The sequence below is a fragment of the Bufo gargarizans genome, chromosome 4 (genome assembly GCF_014858855.1).
Source record: "Bufo gargarizans isolate SCDJY-AF-19 chromosome 4, ASM1485885v1, whole genome shotgun sequence".
Classification (NCBI taxonomy): Eukaryota; Metazoa; Chordata; class Amphibia; order Anura; family Bufonidae; genus Bufo; species Bufo gargarizans.
The window spans coordinates 138962559-138985664 of NC_058083.1; the positions used below are offsets into that span (position 1 = coordinate 138962559).

General features: G+C 46.6%; 1 protein-coding gene across 2 annotated transcripts in view; it reads left to right on the forward strand.

Annotated features, from left to right (window-relative positions):
* The window catches only part of ATR (ATR serine/threonine kinase), a 141720-nt gene that overhangs the window by 53326 nt on the left and 65288 nt on the right, over nt 1-23106 (forward strand). For both annotated transcript variants that reach the window (XM_044290356.1, XM_044290357.1), the window contains exons 21-25: nt 13375-13500; nt 14453-14659; nt 15829-15942; nt 16778-16893; nt 18629-18749. In XM_044290356.1, coding sequence (XP_044146291.1) covers nt 13375-13500; nt 14453-14659; nt 15829-15942; nt 16778-16893; nt 18629-18749 — 684 coding nt within the window. The remainder of the gene's footprint in view (nt 1-13374; nt 13501-14452; nt 14660-15828; nt 15943-16777; nt 16894-18628; nt 18750-23106) is intronic.

Here is a 23106-nt window from a genome sequence, read left to right on the forward strand (position 1 = left end):
CCTTGGATAAAAAGATTTATAACGCCGGTTTCAAAGTTAGCTCCAGTCCATAGACTAAAAAATTTGATTTTTTTTGTACTCACCGTGAAATCCTTTTCTCGTAGTAGGCATTGGGGGACACAGCACCATGGGTATATGTCCAACTACCACTAGGAGGCGACACTAGACATAAAAAGTGTTGGCTCCTCCCCGTGGGTTATACCCTCTCCACAGGCACTAGGCTAATCAGTTTGTACCAAAAGCAGTAGGAGAGAGAAGAAAGGCAAGGAACCAACAACTCCCGTACCGGGAAAGATCAAGAGACCAGCCCGGAGAAGCGGAAGTAAAAAAACATGGTGGGATCTGTGTCCCTCATTGCCTACTACAAGAAAAGGATTTTACGGTGAGTACAAAAAATCCAATCTTCTCGTGCATGGCATTGGGGGACACAGCACCATGGGACGTCCCAAAGCAGTCCCCGAGGATGGGAAATGACCAGCCATGCCACCGGTTGGGCATACAGGTGCAGGAGAACCATATGACCCAACAGGAGAAATGCACGGAATATGCAAGAAGCCTCATAACCGGGGAGAAACCCCAAGGAAGCAACAGCGAAGACTGCTAGCACCCCAGGACAAATGCCTGGGAGAAGGTCCCAAATGCAAGAAGAAGGCAAAGGGGAACACCCAGCTCATCCAAAAGCTGGAAAGAAGGTAGGACAGAACAGCGTATTGGAGCTACCTAACATTCTAATTGTCTCAGGCTAAAGCACAAACACCCTGTGGCCAACCCCTGACAGGTCAGGGGAGCATGGAAACATGGAATCACAGAAGGCCAAACGAGTCAGGGAAGCCATAGCAAGGCTCACATGTGAAGGGAGCAGGACTCCCCTCACCGCAAAGCAGATGATGAAGTTAAGTGCACTATTGAAAAGATAAAAAAAAAACAAAGACGCTAAGGGAAACCGCCAACCCTTGGAAAGGGAGGGGGATGTAAGTAAATGCCAGGAAAAGAGAAAAGATAAGACCGGCATCCTAAAATCAGGAGACGAGGAATGAGCCTCTGAAAATACAATATCGCTGAGAAGCGCAAGACCGGAGAAACTCTGGCCAAACGAAGTAACAGGAAAGAAGGGAACCAGATGCAGGCCCAGGAAATCTCAGCAGGGACACACTGGAGTGAGGGAAGCCATAACAAGGCTCACATATGAAGGGAGCAGGTCTCCCCCCACCGCGAAGCAGGTGATGAAGTTAAGCGCCCTATTGAAACATGGAAACCCCAAAGGCGCTAAGGGAAACAGCCAACCCTTGGAAGGGAGGGGGTAGTAAGATAAGACCTGCATCCCAAAACCAGGAGACGAGGTACGAGTCTCTGAAAACAAAATGTCGCTGAGAAGCGCTAGACCGGAGAAACTCTGGCGAAATGAAGTATCAGGGAAACGGAAGCAGGCCCAGAAAATCTCAGCAGGGACACACTGGACTGAGAGACATGGGAGGAGGAGAGTACTCCCAACAGTCCAAGGAGGAAGGTTCTACCAACAGGAGGAAGTCCCTCCCGAAGGAGACCATAAGGTGGAAACGCAAACCGTAGCACTAAGCCACTCAATACCAGATACTTGACGTGGGAGGATGGGAAGATAGACACGAATCCCAAAAGGTCCACAAGGCTAATGGAACCTGCAAGGGGAACAATCAACCTAGGCCCGCCCCCCCAAACAACGACTATCCTACAGAATCTGTGTGGTCAAATGAACGGGGACAGGGACTTACAGAAAGGAGTACCCGGTGTGGGCTCACCAGAAACCAGGAACTGAACCACTAGAGGGCAACAAAAGCCAGAATATCCAAGAAAAAAATGAAAAGAACCACCATAGGGGAAGGAACTGGCCATGGACAACTAGCCATTCTAAGAATAGTGGCTAGCAATCTGCATACATTGTCCCGGGGAGGGCAAGTACAGCGGCTTGGGTTGTACCACTAAATCGACGGACACCCATATGCATAAGGAATGGCGAAATCGCAATGAATGACTATACGAAATGTAGAAACCAGCTGCGACCGACATACAGAAGGCTCCCCGGGGGAGAAAGTACCTGACAGGTGCAGACAATAGCAAGGTCCAAAGGAACTGCAGTCTATCATATAGTACAACTAAGCAGAGAATATAAGAACACCCGGACCAAGAGGGAACTACGGAACCCTGTCCGATGCCAGAGCAATCGGCAGAAAATTCACCTACCAGGCAGGTGTGTGGCGCTCAGTGGTTCTGTCCCTGACTCATCAGGAAGGACGTCCAGCGAGGAAAATGTCGCTGACCCCAGAAGGATTCCGTGTGGCGGAGGAATCCAGTGATGGCCGAAAAAACTGCTGCAGCGGCCGCAGCTCACCAAGCTACGTACCCCAACAAGGAGAAGATCCAGTGGAGATCACTGTACCCCACCAGGAATGGTCCGCCCTGTAATAGAAAACAACGCGGGTATTCCTTTATAATATGGGGTAACGTGGAGTGCCGCAGACAGTAGTATTTTATAGAGATGGCAAGAGCAACCCTAGCACAAAAGCCAACAACCACCTGGCCATGGTGTAGGGAGCGTGGTTGTATGTGGACCACCCATCAGATCAGAACAGATCAGCCATATACTGGGTACACCAGAAGTAGCACTAGACCGACAAGGTGGATGTGGGGGTTGGGCTGGCCCACCCCTGCCAGATATGGTTACCATGTACATGCTAAACCAGGATGGCCTGTTGTGGACAGTGCCTTGAGAAAGTACAAGGAGACCATAGAGCATGACAGCAACGGAGTGGCAGATGTATGGAAGAACCAAAAAGGGGAAGTAACCAACATCCGCAGCACAGATTAGAGCCCAGGGAGGAAAACACCCAGTAATACAGAAAACGTATGGACCACGGATTGCACCATAGGGTCCAGCACGTGGGATACTAAAAATACTGGCCTAAAACCGAGGTAAAGTGACTTCATGTTGCACTCTAAGGAGAGTGAAAACAAAGCCACAGCATCCGGGAATGCGACCACATTTGGAGGCTACAGGTCCTCAACCTGTAAGGTAGGAATACGGCTGTGTAGTGCAGAGATACGACTAGACAGGTGCCGTGGGTACAGCATCTGGATATGGTAGAGGTACTAGATTTAAGATTAGAGCGATGTGGCCGCATGGTGCACCCTAGGACCGGAAAAGTGCAACAGCTACCGCGTTAGCAATGATACCTATATTCCGCTCGGGAAGGGGAAAATAGGGCCGCACGATACCACAAAGAACGACAGGTGCACACCACAATTAGGTAGGTGCAATGGCAACTGACGGAGGCACCTATTTCGCCCCAATTTTTTTTTTTTATTATTATGAGAGAAACTGTGGAGTAGAAACCAGTTTCCCTTTTGGTCTTGAGGAACTGGAGCGATTGCGCGTAGATCTAAAAGCTCCCTTATGCCTTTTTGTAACTCATTTTGAAGAAGAGAGGATTTTTAAACTGGAGTTATCTGAAATACATTTAGGGTAGGGGGAGGGGGGGGGGGGGATACTGGCTGAAGGAAATCCCGTACCTGATCTTACTGTGTCTAAAACCCAGAAATTTGATGTGATTTTTTTTCCCATTCGCTGAAAAAGCTTTTAACCTTCTCCCCCACTGCATTTTTGGCATAAGACTCAGTGGTTTTGGTGTTGAACAGAAACACTCTACTTTTTCCAGACTTCTGATTTTCTTATTTTTGTCTGTTTTCTTGGATTGGAAGAAACTTCCTCTTCTATATTCCCAAAAAGGAAATTTCCTCTTTCCCAAGGGAAAACATTTTTTAGTATCTGAGGCTTTTTCCAGGATTTTTTCAAGATCCTGACCAAACAGCATCTCGCCATGGAATGGGATGTTACATAATTTCATATTAGATGACAAATCTCCTGCCCAAGATTTCAGCCAGAGAGCTCTCCTAGCTGAAACGGTTAGTGCTGTAGATCTAGCGGTCATCCTGACCGACTCAGCAGTGGCATCCGATATAAAATCAACAGCTTTAATGAGTAATGGAAAAGAGTCTTTAACCACTTCCCATCTGGGCCATTTGCCCCCTTCCTGACCAGGCCTAATTTTGCAAAACTGACCTATCTCACTTTATGTGGTAATAGCTTTGGAACGCCTTTATTTATCCAAGTCATTCAGAGATTGTTTTCTCGTGACACATTGTACTTCATGATAGTCATAAATTTGAGTCAATATATTTCACCTTTATTTATGAAAAAATCCCAAATTTACCCAAAATTTTGAAAAATTAGCAATTTTCTAAATTTCAATTCCTCTGCTTTTTAAACAGAAAGTGATACCTCATAAAATATTTATTACTTAACATTCCCCATATGTCTACTTTATGTTGGCATCATTTTGGAAATGTCATTTTATTTTTTTAGGACGTTAGAAGGCTTAGAAGTTTAGAAGCAATTCTTCACATTTTTAAGAAAATTGCCAAAACCCACTTTTTAAGGACCAGTTCAGGTCTGAAGTCACTTTGTGGGGCCTACATAGTGGATACCCCCATAAATGACCCCATTGTAGAAACTACACCCCTCAAGTTACTTAAAACCGATTTTACAAACTTTGTTAACCCTTTAGGCGTTCCACAAGAATTAAAGGAAAATGGAGATCAAATTTTTAAATTTCACTTTTTTGGAATATTTTCCATTTTAATCTAATTTCTTCCTTAACACATCGATGGTTAACAGCCAAACAAAACTCAATATTTATTACCTAGATTCTGCGGTTTACAGAAACACCCCACATGTGGTCATAAACTGCTGTATGGGCACACGGCAGGGCGCAGAAGAAAAGGAACTCCACATGGCTTTTAGATGCCATGTCCCATTTGAAGCACCCTTACAGTAGAAACTCCCAAAAAGTGACCCCATTTTGGAAACTAGGTAATAAGGTGCCAGTTTTATTGGTACTATTTTTGGGTACATATGATTTTTTTATCATTAATTATAACACTTTATGGAGCAAGGTGACCAAAAATGTGTTGTTTTAGCACAGTTTTTATTTATTTATTTTTACAGCGTTCACTTGAGGGGTTCAGTCAAGTGACATTTTTATAGAGCAGATTGTTATGGATGTGGCGATACCTAATATGTATACTTTTTCTTATTTATTAAAGTTTTACCCAATAATAGCCTTTTTGAAACAAAAAAAATATGTTTTAATGTGTCCATGTTCTGAGAGCTATAGTTTTTTTTATTTTTTGAGAGATTTTCTTATGGAGGGGCTTATTTTTTGCGGGATGAGGTGACTGTTTTATTGGTACCATTTTGTGGGACATACGCCTTTTTTGATCACTTGGTGTTGCACTTTTTGTGATGTAAGGTGAAAAAAATTGCTTGTTTTGACACAGTTTTTATTTTTTTATTTTTACAGTGTTCACCCGAGGGTTTAGTTCATGTGATATTTTTATAGAGCTGGTTTTTACGGACACGGCAATATCTAATATGTATACATTTTTTTATTTATTTCACTTTAACACAATAATAGCATTTTCGAAACCAAAAAAATGATGTTTTAGTGTCTCCATGTTCTAAGAGCTATAGTTTTTTTATTTTTTGAGAGATTTTCTTATGTAGGGGCTCATTTTTTGCGGGATGAGGTGACTGTTTTATTGGTACCATTTTGTGGGACATACGCCTTTTTGATCACTTGGTGTTGCACTTTTTGTGATGTAAGGTGACAAAAATGGCTTTTTTTGACAGTTATTTATTTTTTATGGTGTTTATTGGACTGGGTCGATTATGTGATATATTTATAGAGCCGACTGTCACGGACGCGGCAATACCAAATATGTCTTTTATTTTATTTTTTCAATTTTTTTATTATTTTTTTTATTCCTTACTTGGGGAATTTTTTTTTTGACATGTGAAAACTTTTTTTTATATATTTTTTTTACATTTTATTTTTATTTTTTTTATTTTACACTTTGCGTCCCCCATAAGGTCATACAAAAGACCTCTGGGGGACATTTAACTTCACTTTTTTTTTTTCTTTTCACTGTTGATTTCTCCTGTACCTGGGGCTGACATAGTAGCCCCAGTTACAGGAGAAATGCACCCCCCAGAGAGGCTGTACAGCAGTATACTTTGCTGTACAGCCTCATTGCAGGGCTGATCGAGGTCTCTGGAGACCTGACAGCTCCTGCACTCACCCGGCTCAGACAGTCACATGTCCTGGAGATCGTGCTGATTGGAGTGAAAACAGCTGCTGGGTGAGTGTAAATGTTCCGATCTCCCTCTCCTGCCAGCACTAATGAGAGGGAGATAGTACAAGCCTTTCTGAGCGCTGTAACTGCAGATTACAGCGCTCACAACACATGCTCTGGAGACAATGCTGATTTGTCTCAGCATACAGTGAAAAGAGCTGCTGGGGGATCGCTGCTGGAGTGTGAATGTACCGATCTCCCTCTCCTGCCAGCGCTACAGAGAGGGAGACAGTGCAAGCATTTCAGAGCGCTGTAACTGGAAATTACAGCGCTCACATGCCCTGGAGACCATGCTGATCGGTCTCCAGGGCTTACAGTTAAGAATTACGATCGCGATGCCTAGTTTAAATACCGATCTCCCTCTCTGACTGGCAGTAATAAGAGGGAGATGGTAGATGCATTTGTGATCGCTCTGACTGCTTGTCAGAGCGATCAAAAGCCCGGAGACCAGCAAAAAAGGTCTCCGGGTAAAGCTCCATGTTCTTGGCTGTCAGGAGGGAGCTTAGTCACAGAGTTTCTATGTACAGGGGCAGAGCACAGGGGGGAAAGCTGCAGGACGTTTTAAAACGTGCTGTCAGAAATAGAGATCCACCTCCTGGACGTTTATAGTCAATGGGCAGACGGGAGGTGGTTAAGAGAATCAAAGGGGGTATTATCCTTCAAAAGGGTTTCTATTTGGCACAACCATTTTTTTTTTTTTTTTTTTTTTTTTTTTTTTTTTTTTTTAAACGATCTGGCTACTGAAGTAGCAGCCAGATTTGGTTATACAATGCCGCCGCCGCATCCCAGGATCTTTTAAGGCATGTTAGCAGGGTGGGGTGGCTCTACCAATCAGTAGGATGGAGTGGTGCTCAATATCTATGTGTAAACTCCAACACACCAGAGGATTATAATTAAATAGTAGTAGAAGATATGGCACTCGTATATCTGGAGGACTGCTTAAACACTCGACTTTATTTAAGTTCAACTAATAGAATATTTCATATGTCACAATATTTAAAAAGGCATGATATTAAAAGGTCATACAAGATACGTAAATTGTACAGAAATTTAAAAACGAATTGATTAAAACATACCTAAAATGACGATAAAGAATGAAAATCACTAAGGCATGGGATGACTGATCACATAGGCCAAACAGCTTATAAGTACTTGGCGTATCCACCTCAATAAAACCTGGTTATCGATTATATATTGATCGTCAGAACCAGGGTTTCGATTAGACAGTCACCGAATATTCGATTAGTATAATCGCCCAACGTTGGTAATGTGATACACTTGTGTAATTTTCGCAAGAAAATCGGATGATCTCAGTTCGATTATTAGCTGTGAGTTATAAAGGCTATATGGATCCAGACCATACTTTCGAGCGACTAACAGTCAATATTTCATAATGGAAATTCTGTGCAATAGTTCGCAAATTAATCGCAATTTAAGATATTCGGGAATTCAGCTCTAGGTGGCGTCCCACCTGTTTTTTTAGCTGTACTAATCCCTTACCTCCAAATCGAAGTGCGGCTTTTTCCTTTAATCTCCGCTCCTTCGGCGTCCCTCGTGCTCGAGTCCTGGCTTGTTCTGATCAAGGTAAGAATGGAACTTTCTCGCCCAGTTTCCTTGGGGGACACAGAAGACCTTGGGGTATAGCTCATCTCCATAGGAGGCGTGACACTAAGTGAAAACTGTTAAGCCCCTCCTCCACAGCTATACCCTCAGCCTGGAGAGAGAGACTGCCAGTTTTTGCTTAGTGTCCAAGGAGGCAAGACACTCCCTGCTCTGCAGGGCTGTTTTCTCCTTTGTTTAATTTTTATTTATTTTTTTACTGACTGGGTGTCATTGTGCCAGCACGTTGCCGGCCAGGTGCATGACCCCCATCCATGGCGGATGCTCGTGCTCTCCTGGGATGCGATGGTGGCCATGTGCACCCCCCCCCCCCCCCCTCCCCCCTTTTTGGTTGGGTCACTGCACTTTCACCAAATGCGTTGCGGGCCGTGAGCATGGCTCTAACAGGGGTGCGCTGCTTGCACTCCCTTTGAGAATGGTGCTGGCCTTGTGCATAACCACTTCTCATTCCATGGGCGGACATTTGTACGCTCACGAGATTCACGGCTGTCCGTGTGTATGCTGTACTGGACGTTCCCCTTTCATGGGCGGAGTAGTTGCACTCACGAAATTCGGTGTTGGGTAGATTATTGCACAATCTTTTATTGCTAGGATCTCCGGTGCATGCCCCCCCTTTTCAGGGCCTTTGCACTCTTGCCATCGGCAGAGTTGCCAGGTACCTTCCCCCCCCTTTTTTCCGGGCGGACTACTTGCGTTCCTTCGCATGCCGGTACTGGTCTTGTGCATAACTCCTTTTCAGGTTGCACTTTACACTTCCGTGGATACTGTGGGACGCTGTGGCTGTGCGCTCTGTGCGTTGTTTTGGGCCGTGTATGCCTTCTCCTCCCTTGGGTGGGTTGGCCTTCTCGCTGCCTGCAGGGTTGCTAGTACGTATGCCTCCCTTCTTCCTGCGACATACTTTTTTCTCTCTGGGGTGTGTTTGCTTGTCGCAAGCTTGCACTCTTCTCTGAGGAGATCGTTCTGTCCACTTGTGAGCCTAAGGTGTTGTTGTCCGACACGCAACAATGGATGCTCAATATATTCACAGCTGTATATCTTGTATGTACGTAGACGGGCTCTGCTGGCTCGCTACTGCACTGAGCTGAGTAGTACCCATTCTCCGGTGGGGTCCCGTTGTTGTCGGCACCCACCATGTTCGTTGGCCTTTCCACCTGGGGAGTGTTCGGGGTTCCTTGATGCGTACCCATTCGTCATTTCGTGACATTGTTTCCCTACGCAACCGGTCGGGGTCGAGAGTGTTGTCTGCAGTGCCGCTCGACCTCTACGTTGGCTCTGGCGGGACTACGGTTCCCTCGCCTACTACCATTTCCTCTTCTCGGATGCAGTGTGGTGTGGGTCCTTCCTATTGGCGCCCTTTGCGCTCCAGTCTGTTGCTACCAGGTTCAGCCTGCTCCTCTCGGGTAGGTCGCCCAACTCTTCTTGGGTGCTTGATTGTCCAGGTCCTGGGGACCTCCACCTTGGTTTCTTCAGGGTATTCGCCTGCTGCGACGGTGTGCAGGTAGTCTCACAGAGTAAAGGGGATTCGGCTCTGCCTTTCCTCGCCGGCTCGGTTTTTTTGGCTTCTGCTCTGGGTTTGTCGCTCCAATGTGGCTGCTGCCCCGGCCAGGCCTCAGTGGCTGTTCCGTCGTTGCCCCCCCCTCCTCTGGGGTGAGCATGGTTGTTCGCTTGGATGGTTCCGGTGTTACTTGCGGTCTCGTACCATCTCCCTCGTTCTCGCTGGGGTGCTAGCTGTTTGCCGGGGCTACCGCGTTTTGTCCTCCCACTGGGTGCAGATTGCCTTTCCGTTCTGGGTGTATGGTCCTGTGGGACTTACTTTCTCAGTGACTTGGGAGGACTGCCCTTCGGTCAGGATTGTCCTTGGTTCTCCCACACGGGGCTGTAGAACTCCTTTCTTTGGTGGCTACATCGACTTGGACTTGGCCTGTCTGGTCTGGGCATCTGTCGGATGCTGGGCAGGCCCTTCTGGTTTCTTCCGTCTGTCCTTCTGCTCCCCCACTCCGGTCGGATACGGGGCTATGTTGTTCGGGGGCCGACAGGACCGTGGTTTCCGATCCTTCGGCCGTGTTACTGGTCTGCGCCTGATCCCATTGGGTTTTCTCCCGCTTGCTGGGTGATTCCTGCGAGCACGCTAGTGTTCGCTCCCGACTGTTTAGTCCAGGTTTGGTTGTCGGGCTTAGGGTTCTTACCTGGGGTTTTGTGGGAAGCGGGGCATTCCCCCACTCTGCCTTCTCGCCCTTGGTTCTGTCTTTCTCTAGTCCGGCCTGACCCTGGGACTGGGACTTCTGTTACTTGAAGTGTCAAGTGTCTGCGCTGTCCTTCCCCTTCCAGCGTTTCCTGGCCCTCTTGGGCCTTGTCATGTCCTTCTTCCACAGAGTGGCTCTGTGGTTCCTCTTTATCGTTTCCTGGTTCCGCCCTGGGAACTACATACTGAGCTCTCTGCGCTCCAGTCTTTCCCTTGGAGCCGTTGCAGGAGTTCTTCCTACTCCTTCTGTCTTGTACGGTTGTGTTTCTGTTGCCATCATGTCTGACGGGTGCCTGATTGGCGGCCCTTCGTGTTCTGTGCCTTCTGTCCTTTTCCAGGACAGGGCTGTTCTCCGTCCTGTCCCTTCCTTCCTTCCTTCTGAAGGTGGTATCTGCCTTCTTATCAACGAGGCTTTCGTCCTTTTCCACCCATCCCCGGGTACGGACGCTTTACCGTTGGGAGGTTGTTGGGCCTTGCAGTTGTTTACTTGGAGATCTCCGACTCCGGTCGGCGTTCGGTCTCTTGTGTTTCCAGGAGGTCAGTGCAAAGGTTGATGGCCTCCAGGGTGGCCTCCTCCACTTTCTCAGAGTGGCTTTTGCTGTGGTTATCGCACCAATGGCAGGGTTCTGCTTTCGGTGTCACCTTTCATTTCATCAGAGCAGTCGGTGCCTCCTGGGGCGGGGGTGTTAGGTTTCGGCCATTCATTTGTGCAGGGCGGTCACTTCTTCCTTGCACACCTTACCGAGTTCTACTGGGGGCATACTCGGGCTTCGGCGTATGCTGCCTTGGGCCGCCTGGTCTGCAGGCGGTGTTTTCTTGATGCCTTCGGGTGCTTCGCCTTGGTGCTGTGGTCCCTCCCCTCTTGGACTGCTATTGAACGTCCCAAGGTCTTCTGTGTCCCCCAAGGAAACTGGGCGAGTAAACGAGATTTTTGTATTACTTACCAGTAAAATCTCTTTCTCGCTCTTTCCTTGGGGGACACAGCACCCACCCATTCTTGTTTTTTCTTTGCACGGTTTCCGAGTTTGTTTTACCCGTTGGGTAGTTGGCTTGTTGGTTCCACTTGTTGGACATTGCCTTTTCTCACTACTTGGACACGCAACTGGCAGTCTCTCTCTCCAGGCTGAGGGTATAGCTGTGGAGGAGGGGCTTAACAGTTTTCACTTAGTGTCACGCCTCCTATGGAGATGAGCTATACCCCAAGGTCTTCTGTGTCCCCCAAGGAAAGAGCGAGAAAGAGATTTTACTGGTAAGTAATACAAAAATCTCGTTTTATCACTCCAGGAAGTTCATATAGCGAGCACTGAATCTTGCATGGAACGAATCTGTCTCTCAGACGGTTGATGGTAAGGAGGTAAAAATATAAGTTACTGACTTCTTCCTCAGTGGTAACCTTCTTTTAAGGCATGCTTCCACCTTTTTATCCATGGGATCCTTCAGTGAACCCATATCCTCAAAGGGAAGTTCATTAGAGCTTTTAACTAGCTTTGTAAGGAAAACTTCCACTTTAAGGCATTGGGCTAGTAACGTCTTGTCCTCCTCACTAAAGGGGAGTCTACATCTAATAGTTTTCGGAACAAAAAGTTTCCTATCCGGAACTTTCCATTCACGTTTTATCAAAGCATGCAGGAAAAACCTTTTTTCTTTTGTTCTAAGCTACTAACCATCTCGTCATGTATAGATCTATGTGTCTTTTCGTCTGAAAGATTCATAGTGGTTCTGACAGCTTTAATTAGCTCTCTGGTGTCCTCAGAAGAAAACAAATAGCGTTTAAACTCTGAGTCAGATCCGGATGAATCGTCCAAGTTAACCGACTCTACCTCCGAATCCAAGTCTGAGGAGTCAGAAATCACTATTTTGGACAAGAGGAAGAGGGCTCAGAAACTGAAAAACCTTCCAGTGCAGACCGCATTTCTTGTTTAATGACTTCCCTAAGTTCATCCTTAAGGGAAGGAACAATATCTTTAGCAATGTTACTAGTACACCTAGAACATAATCTGCTTGAGGAAGATTCTGACAATTTAGAAGAGCATACTGCGCATTTCCTTATTTTAGCAGTTGTCTTGGCCTTATAAGCACTATCTCTATCGCTCTACACCAGGGATGCACAACCTGCGGCCCTCGATACCATTCTGTGCGGCCCCCAATCATCCAGTAATAGACATGTATATCTATGTCTTGTGGCTGCTTACATGCATCTTTCATGTATTTTCCCGTTAGATGGGAGTACTAGAAGTGTAACTAGACATTTATGATATATAGTGTAAGTTCAATATGCCATAAAAATAGTATTTCAGTTGGTAATACCCCTTTTTAAGTTTTATTTCCGGCCCTTGGAATTGGTTCAGGTTCACAAAGTGGCCCCCAACCAGAAAAGGTTGTGCACCCCTGCTCTACACGCACACATGGAGAGAGGGGAAAAAAACTGTAGATATGCTGAAAAATACATGTTTCCATGTACATAATGAATGGTGCATACCCCCTTAAAAGACTCACAGCAGTAGGGCCCACAGGGGTCTCCATGGCTTCAGCTCCCAGATCAGTCATCCTCATACTTGCAGTGAGCTGAAATTACGCCAGAATATATACCCCTTCTGCTTACAGACCTCAGATCAGCTGTGCTTCCTTTCAGTCTGGCGCGCTTTTTAAAAATATTTTAGCTTTGCCCACCTGTCGCGTGGCCGCACGCTGGGGACCGCTGCAGGTTGGATTCTCCCTGGCGCTTTCCCTGCGGATCCCTGCCATAGCCAACCTAATGGATGGCAGGGGAAACTTCATGTCTCAACCGGAGGGACTCCCTGAATGTCTGGTGCTGCATGGGCCTTCCTGCCGCGCCTGCAGGAAGGAGAGAACAGACGCCGGGCCGGAAGATAATAGCATGAATACCCACCTTGCCTATCCCCCACTGCTGCAACTCCAACGGTGCCAGGATCCCTGCTGCACTTCACTTACGGATTTCAGTATCGACACTGCAGGAAATGACCGGGATTGTCACTCAGCAAAACTGATGACCCGCCTCAATCCCAGCCATTTTCTGACATGCCATGACAGGAGCCAAAAGTGGATCCTGGCACTGCTGGAACAGCAGCAGCAGGGGGGTGAGTATAAGTTATTTTTACAACATGTGAGCCCCTGGGACAACTTTTTTCCTGTCCTGGAATACCCCTTTAAGAAATCTAATTTCTTGTTTTGGTTTTACAGGGGTATTATACTCGCCATTAATAGTTGTATGTTATTTCTGCTTTTTTAAAAAAAATTCTTTATACTGATTTTTATTTTAACTCCAGGAAACAACCAAAAGCACAGACTTGCAGACGGCCATGCAGTTGTCAATAAAAGCCATTCAGCATGAAAATGTTGATGTTCGCATTCACGCTCTCACCAGTTTAAAGGAGACTCTGTATAAGAATCAGGTATCTGGACTCCACACCATTGGTTTATGTGGCTTTTGTAGGTTTCATCTTTTTCACTTTGTTTTAGGGTTATGTAATTCCCCCCCCCCCCCCTAGGGTACTTTCACACTAGCGTTATTCTTTTCCGGCATTGAGTTCCGTCCTAGGGGCTCAATACTGGAAAAGAACTGATCAGTTTTATCCTAATGCATTCTGAATGGAGAGCATTCCGTTCAGTATGCATCAGGATGTCTTCAGTTCAGTCTCTTTGACTTTTCAGGACAGAGATAATATCGCAGCATGCTGCATTTTTCTCTCCGGCAAAAAAATCCAGAACACTTGCCAGAATGCCGGATCCTACTTTTTTTCCCGTTGACATGCATTAAGGCCCAAGTGTTCCGGCAAAACGGATCCGGCATTGCGGTCTGCGCATGCTCAGACCCCCAAAAATGTGAAAAAAAATTATGCCGGATCGTTTTTTCCGGATGACACCGTAGAGACAGATCATGCATTTCAATGCATTTGTCATACGGATCAGGATCCTAAACCGTATGACAAATGCTATCATTTTGCATGCGTTTTGACGGATCCGGCAGGCAGTTCCGGCGACTAATTCCTCTGCTGCAAGTGTGAAAGTAGCCTATTTTCAACACTCTTGATTGACAAGTCCTATTGAGTTTTACTACATTTTTCAATAAAAAATTATTGAAGCGTAAGGCTCGGGTTTCTAGTTTTATATTTATTGTGTTTAATTGTGTGGTTCTGGGCTATTGTAATACCACTATAGATATGTACTTATTTCAGCACAGTTTGGATGGTATATATTATAGTTATATTGCATGTAGTTTATATTTAAGAACTAATGGGCAGACAACTGTGTTGTTTCTTAGCATAATATTTTTCATGTCATCCACAGTATTTCTTTTGGATTCAGTTTTAATCTGCCTTTATAACATGCATGTTTTGTTTTTAGGCTAAACTATTACAGTATTCGACAGACAGTGAGATGGTAGAGCCAGTTATCTCTCAGCTGGTTACAGTGCTTTTAATAGGTTGCCAAGATGCTAGTCCCCAGGCTCGACTGCTGTGTGGTGAATGCCTTGGACAGTTGGGTGCAATTGATCCTGGAAGACTAGACTTTTCAGTTAGTGACAACCAAGGAAAAGGTTCAACCTTTGTCGTAAGTCAAACATTTACCATCTTTACTTCTAAACTTCTGATTCAGCAGCACAGAAGCAGTTAGCAGATGCTCAACCTGCGGCCCTCCAGCTGTTGTAAAACTAAAACTCCCACAATGCCCTGCTGTAGGCTGTCTGAGAATGCTGGGAGTTGTAATTTTGCAACAGCTGGAGGGCCGCAGGTTGAGCATGCCTGTTCTAGAGTTATTAGCTGTTTCTTCCCCTCCCCCATCCTTATCTAAAATTACTTTGAAAGTTATGAGAAATATGTCTTTGTGAGACCAGGATGGCAGTTTATACGATACGATACGAGTCTATGGAGAGGGAGGAGTGAGTAACATCTCAGTACGACAGGACTACACAAGAGACACCAAATAGACTGCTGCAGCTAAATAGGAAGTTTATATCTGAGCACACGTGCTTTACTTACTTCAGCACAGGTCCATACTTCTCTGTAATGTCCTGCACAATCCTGGAGCTTCTTCTAAGTAAGGCCTCCTGCACACGACCGTTTTTTTTTTCCCGTTTACTAGCCGTTTTTTGCGTTCCGTATACGGTCTGTTTACGGAACCATTAATTTCAATGGTTCCGCAAAAAAAAAAATAAGAATGTACTCCGTATGCATTCTGTTTCCGTATTTCCGTTCCGTTGAAAGATAGAACATGTCCTATTATTGGCCGCAAATCACGTTCCCTGGCTCCATTCAAGTCAATGGGTCCGCAAAAAAAATATTTTTGCGGAACCATCTATTGAAAATGTTACGCCCAGCCCAATTTTTTTCGATGTAATTACTGTATACTGTATATGCCATACGGAAAAACGGAACGGAAACACAACGGATCCATGAAAAACGGACCGCAAAACACTGAAAAAGCCATGCGGTCGTGTGCTGGAGGCCTAAGTGTGATAAAGTAAAAAAAAGGTTCTCCTCTACTTTCTGAGTGCAATTGAGGGAAGCTAGTCTCCACTCACCAGCTGTGTGAAAACTGCAAACTAAAGATCTAGCATACAGGGGAGAAAGCTGCTGAAAAATGTCAGCTGTAAGTGATCTGCAGTGTCTGGAAATTGTGGTATTACTCATGTGTAAACAATGTACTATTGAGTTATAGAAAGTGTGTTGAAGAGTTGGGTATAATCAAGCAAGTATAATGCACATATTGTGTTTTTTCAGACTGGAGTTGAAGATATGAATTTTGCGTATGAGCTGTTGATGGAGCTGACAAGAGCTTTCCTTGCACATGCTGATAATGTCCGGGCTCAGGATTCTGCAGCTTATGCTATTCAGGTGAAGGAAATGGAATGATGCATTAAAGCCATGTGTGATCTGTATTGGCATGTAATAGATTTACTAATCCTGCGTGATATTTAGACAGTGTAAACTTAGGCCATATTTAGTAAGCTGGCTCATGCTGTATGATAAATCTGATGCCTCTTTAGACATTTTTGTCCATCTTGGCACCACCTAAAGTTTGCCATACTTTGTAGCAACATTTTGGTCCTAGACCCCTACCCTGCTAAGTGACAGAAATCTTGCCAAGTTATGCACAAGTGTCTGAAACGCATAATACATATGGTGCAAAACATGTATGCCAATTTGTCGTCTCAAACTAAGCCAGAATTCTTGTGCATTTGGATTAGTAATCCTCCCCCATTGTGTTTCAACTTTGTAATAAATGGAATGTAGAAATGACTTGGATGCAGGAAGAAATTTGTTCACATAGTACTTTGTATTGATATCTGTCTCTTTACCTCATCCATATTGCATGTTGCATGGCTATGCAATATGGAGGCAATAGTTAGTATTTGCCATAGAGATCATCACACCCAACAATCACATTGCCGGGGGGTTGGTTTTAGTGGAGAGACAGAGGTATTCCTATCCCTCTGTCTAACCGCTTTGATGCTGTGTTGGCTATTGACTGGCCATTGCAGTGGGAGCCTGGCTTGTGCTGCCAATGCCGTGGACGCAACTGTTGTGATCACACCACCCCCTCATAACAGGTCCAAGAGTGGGAAGTTAGCAGGGATGGGGTTAAACATTGCTTTTAATTTTCTGTTTGTATGCCCAGCTCTAGTAGTGACATTGTATAGGCTGATGTCTCATGTATGTACAATTACAGGAGCTGTTATCCATCTATGAATGCAGAGAGGGAAGAAGTGATTGCCCTGGGAGAAGGCTGTGGAGAAGATTTCCAGAACATGTTCAGGAGATTTTGGAGCCACATCTTAACACAAGGTATGTGCGATATGACAAACCTAAGATCGAGCAATGGGTTTCTCACTAGATCTGCTGTATCTGCTTAGATCTGCTACAGATGGCTAAAGGCGATCAGTAGCACAAATGACAAAACCTATTGTAACCAGTGTTAATTAAAAATAAAGATTACCTTCATTTAGCTTTTTTAATTAATTGTACTTGTGCTTACATTTGATATACACCTTTCAGGAGATTACATTGGCGGGAGTCTGTGTAACCCACATGGACGTCCTGAATTGCTCTGTCAGCCATGCTGCCCTGTGCAAGATGCAGGTCCTAACTCCTATGAGCTGAAATGGGGCACAAAATGATTGTGTTGTTTGTCTAAGGCTACTTTCACAGCAGGGATCAGCAAAAACGCTTCCGTTACTGATAATACAACCATCTGCATCCGTTATGAAGGGTTCCGGTTATATTATCTTTAACATACCCAAGACAGATCCGTGATGAACTCCATTGAAAGTCAATAGGGGATGGATCAGTTTTCTATTGTGGCAGAGAAAATGGATCTGTCCCAATTGACTTGCATTGTGGGTCATGACTGATCAGTCTTGCTCCGTATCCCATGCTGGAAAGAAAACCGCAGCATGCTGCGGTTTGCTCTCTGGTAGAAGAACGAATGCATTTTGGAGCATTCTGTTCTGTTCAGTTACGTTTTGTCCCCTATGACAATGAATAGGGACAAAACGGAAGCGTTTTTTTTCCAGTATTGAGACCCTATGACGGATCTCAATACCGGAAAATATTAACTCTAGTGTTAAAGTAGCCTCATAAGGGATGAAAGTGGTATTTAAACATATATCACAAGGATTTAATCTTTGGACTCCGTTTAGCCTGCTTTCCGTACTAGACAGAAGGGTGGTAGACTGTGCTATTCTCTGAAAATGAATGTCAAGCAGGTCAAAGTCCAAAGATGAATATTTTGGGGGCTAGAACGCAGTGTGAACCCAGCCTCATAGTTTTAAATGCACAGCACTGTATTTTTGTGCCAGCCCTGTATCTTATCTGGCATGCTTAGTTTATAGATCTACGTAAGGGGGCCTTGTGTTATGTAACCAGACAGATCACTTAAATGCCCCAGGCACACAACAGTATTTTTGCTCCACGATCGATCCGTGTTTTGTTGTGGATCAGATGTGAACCTATTTATTTAAATGGGGCCACAAAAAATGTGGACAGCACATCGCGTGCCAGAACATGTCCCATTCTTGTCCTTTTTGTGGAAAAGAATAGTCATTTTTAACAAAGGGCAGGATGTGCAGAACGGGACAGTGTGGGGCACAATGGAAAACAAATCCGGTTATGTGCATGAGGCCTGTGAGAGGCCACACAGTTTCCTACCAGTCAGAAGAGAAAACAACGACCATCTAATTGGGTCTGCACTGTTGACAGGACTGTTCTGTCAGGCTTCCTCTAGTCCAGTGTTTCCCAACCAGTGTGCCTCCAGCTGTTGCCAAACTTCAACTCCCAGGATGCCCGCACAGCCAAAGGCTGTCCAGGCATGCTGGGAGTTGTAGTTTTGCAACAGCTGGAGGCACACTGGTTGGGAAACACTGCTCTAGTCTATAGCTTTTATACTAATGTCTGTTAACACTACAGCCCAGAATACCATGTTACATTTACAGTGATTGTCATTTTCTAGAGTCTATAGGTTTTTGTATTCAAATTTTAGACTTATTTTATGTGAAGGTTTGTTTTTACTGTTTTATAACAGGTACAAAAGTTCTAGGAAGGCAATAAACTGGAAGAATATAAAGAAACCTATTTACCTCAGTAGGCTGGGAAGTAACTTTGCTGACTGGTCTGCGTGCTGGGCTGGTTACTTGATCACCAAGGTACTGTAATATAATAATCTAGGGGAAGGGCAAGATGTTGCCCACACTGTATCTACTAACTTACAGTATATAATTCTAAAAATAATAAATCAGATGAGCAGGTAGCATTCCTTCGCTTTTAATTGGTAAGATGAAATTACAATTGTGCAGTACTGCTTGCTGTGATGAAGTCATTTATTACATGAATGGAATTAAAATAGCACCAGACTTGCTTATATTGGATTATAGATTTTTATAGATGATCCTTAGTAGTCTTCTGGCAAAGTGGTAATTTTCAAAAAAATACTTTTGAGGCCTCTTTCACACGGGCGTCGCGTGTGAGGGCCGGATAGGATGCGGGTGCGTCACGGGAAAATGCACGATTTTTCCACGCAAGTGCAAAGCGTTTTAATGCGTTTTGCACGCACTTGAGAAAAATCGGCATGTTTTGTACCCAGATCCGAACCCTGACTTCTTCACAGAAGTTAGGGTTTGGGTTAGGTGTTCTGTAAATTTTTATTATTTTCCCTTATAACATGGTTATAAGGGAAAATAATAGCATTCTTAATACAGTAAAATAACGATGGGGGAGTTAAAAAAAAGGGAACTCGCCTCATCCACTTGTTCGCGCATCCCGGCTCGTCTTCTGTCTTCTTCTTTGATGACTTGGGAGGAAAAGGACCTTTGGTGACGTCACTGCGCTCATCACATGGTCCATCACATGATCCATTACCATGGTGATGGACCATGTGATGAGCGAAGTGACATCACCAAAGGTCCTATTCCTCCCAGGTCATCAAAGAAGAAGACAGAAAAGAAGCTGGGCTGTGCGAACTAGTGGATGAGGTGAGTAAAAAAAAAATTAACTCCTCCATCCCTATTTTACTCATTAGAGCGTTATCCAATTTTTAAAAATTGATGACTTATCCATAGGATAGACCATCAATATTAGGTCAGCGGAGGCTATTGGTATACCCACCATATCACATATTCAAAGGAGCTGCTCCACTCCTGCGAGTGCTGTGGTCTCTTTAGTGTAAAATCATTTTGCACAGTGTTCATACTCAGAATGCTGCACTTTTCATAGCGACTGTTCTAAGTATAGCAGTGCTGTCTCTTTCACTTGAGTCTGATGTTTTTAGTATGAACATTGCATCGAAGAGGCTGCAGCAATTGCACGAGCACCTCAGCCCCTTCAAACATCTGATCAGTGTGGGTGCTGAGAGTCGGACCCCCACTGCTCTAATATTGATGGCTTATCCTAAGAGCAGTGGCAGAGGTTTTTATCAGGTTACCAGGCTAAGCCACTTTAGCAGAAAAAATAATCTGACCACTTGAACACCTGATGAACATGCACATAGGATGATATTATTGGGGCATGTGGGTTTAGAAAGGTATGCACTTTTCTCGCCCATTTTCCTTGGGGGACACAGACCTTGGGTATAGCTCAGCTCCCTAGGAGGCGTGACACTAAGTAAAACTGTTAAGCCCCTCCTCCATCAGCTATACCCTCAGCCTGGAGATAGAGGCTACCAGTTTTAGCTTAGTGTCCAAGGAGGCAAGACACTCCCTGCTACTGCAGGGCTGTTTTCTCCTTGTTATTTTTACTTTTTCTTCTAATTTTGTTATTTTATTTTTTCCTAGGGATACCAGAGACGCATTGACCTCTCTGCTCTCCCGGGGTTGAGCTGCGCCAGTGCCAACTTATCTGCACTGCTGCCTCCCCCACAGAAGCAATAGAAGGATCTGGGCAGCAATGGCTCCCCTACATCCCGCCAGCTAGGGGGTCGCCCGCACGCCAAGCCCCTCTTCCAGCTTCCTGCCACTGCGGTGCCAGTGGCTGAAGGGGCGACCCTGCTGGAAAGGACTGAGGGTGAAGACGTCGCACGGTGAGATGGCTATTCCAGCCCATACCCCGTCCCTATCTGTAGCATCTACCCCTCTGGGTAAGGGGGGCACCCGTGGTCGCTCATTCTGAGCGCTCATCTGCAGGACAATGCAGCACAGCAGCATCCTCAGCACCCCCACGCTTTTCCCCCCCACGCTGCTATCTTTCTCCCCCCCCCTCCCCCTCATTCGGGGCTGACTCCATTTTTCTCTTCTCTCTCTCCCCCTTCCCGCCGAGAACGGGGGGCGGGGCTTAGCGGTCCCGGCAGGGGGCGGGGCTTCCGCGCGTCATTTTGGGGGCGGAGCTACGTTCTCCTTCACAGGAGACATTTCAAGCGCTGGAGGGGGCGGAGCTTGTTCCCCGCGCTTTCTGCTGAGGTTTCCCGCGCTTCCTCACTCCTGACAGGAAGCTGGGACACGGTGGGGGACTCTAACCTCCTGTGTACATCGCTCGGCTTCTGTGGGCGCTCTCTGCTGCTCTCTGCTGCTCACTGCTGTTCACTGCTTCTCTGCTGCTGCTGATCTGGGCCATCTCCTGACGTTCTTCTGAGGCACTGGTAGGACAGTTAACCCTCTCCTAACCCTCCTGGTCATAGCTGCTATAACCCTTTGTGGTCTCTATATTAGAGTACAACCACACTTCAGCATGTCAGATCCCACAGGTGCCCCCAAACCCTGGTACCATGCCTGTACCGCCTGTAAGGAACTTTTTCCGCGTGGGCAATCTGAGCCGCATTGCCTTGCATGTCAGGCCCCGGTGCAGGGCCCGCTTCCCGCTGCGCCCCCCGGTGCCTCTGAACCCCCTGACTGGGCTAGGTCTCTGTCTCAGGCGGTGGAAAGCCTTACACACGTAGTGGGCCGTCTCGTGGATAGACCGCCTCTCCCGCAGGCTGCCACAATCCCTGTCGCACCCGCTGGGACTACCGTTTCTGCCGCCCCCACTGGTTCCCTGCCTCCCAGCGAATCTTCCAGGGCCCGGCATACTCAGAAACGTTCAAGGGTTGAGCGCACATCTTCTCCAGATGCTTCGCTCTCTCCGCCATGCGTGCGAGCTCAGTCAAGTCTATCCTCTCAAAGGGATACGCTTTCTGAGGGAGAACTGGCGGATTCGGACGTGGACATGGACTCAGAGCTTCCGTCCAAATTGGCGTCCGCGGTGGGGCATCTTGTCACTAGCATCCGTGATACCTTTCAGCTACACGATGACCCCCCCAGCTCTGAACAGGCCGGCGTGTCCTTTCTCCGCCCCAAACAGGCCTCCAAGGTTTTTCCCATACACGCTGATTTTTCTTCTGTGGTATCCAAGGCTTGGACTCGGCCTAACGTCCGCTTTATTACACCCAAAAAGCTGGACATTTGTTATCCCTTTCCAGCGGATTCTGTGACCACGTGGACATCCCCGCCTAAGGTTGATCCTCCCGTGGCTCGCCTGTCCAAAAGCACTACTATTCCTGTACAGGACGGATCTTCCCTCCAGTCTGTTGAGGACCGTCGTACGGAATCCCTCTCCAAGGCCATATTTACTGCCTCTGGTTCGGCCCTTAGACCGGTCTTTGCCTCCGCCTGGGTTGGCAAAGCGGTCTCTGAATGGGGTTTGCAACTGGAACGGGAGTTAGGGTCGGACGTCCCTGTTCAGGACCTCCGTTCCTTAGCCCAACTAATTGTTCAGGCCGGAAAATTCGTCTGTGAGGCCTCCCTTGATGCGGGTGCCCTCATTGCCCGTTCCTCTGCCCTGGCAGTTTCTGTCAGGAGGGAACTCTGGCTGAAGGTTTGGGCGGCGGACGCCGCTTCCAAACGCTCTTTGGCCGGCCTACCATTCACGGGTTCCCGCCTGTTCGGAACCCGTCTGGACGAACTTATATCAGAGGCCACGGGTGGGAAGAGTACTCACCTCCCCCAGTCCAGGCCAATGGGCGCCCCCCGTGGTCGCGCTGGTTCGTCCCGTTTTCGGTCCTTTCGCAAGCCCACCGGGTCTAGACCCGCGGCCAGTTCTTCTTCCTCTGGCCCAGCCCAGGATAGACGCAAGAAGCCGTTTTTTCGGACGCAACCTACCTGGCGCAAGTCCCAGCCTGCACGGGCTCCCACAGGCCAGCAGCCCTCTGCCTGAAGGTGCGCCCCCACCCACCCGGGTGGGGGGCCGCCTTCTCCTATTCAGGAACGTATGGCGGGCCCACATCTCAGACGCATGGGCGCTCGAGATTGTATCTTGCGGATACAAAATCGAATTTGCGTCCATTCCGCCAGACCGTTTCTTCCGATCCCGTCCTCCGCGAGATCCCGTACGAGTGGCCGCCTTCTTCGCGGCCATTCACTCTCTAATGGACAAGGGTGTCGTCGCCCCCGTGCCTCCGACGGAAAGGTTCAGGGGGTTCTACTCGAACCTCTTTGTGGTTCCCAAGGAGGAAGGCTCAGTGCGTCCGATCTTGGACCTAAAACGCCTGAACCGTTTTCTCCGACTGCAGAGATTCCGGATGGAGTCTCTCAGGTCCGC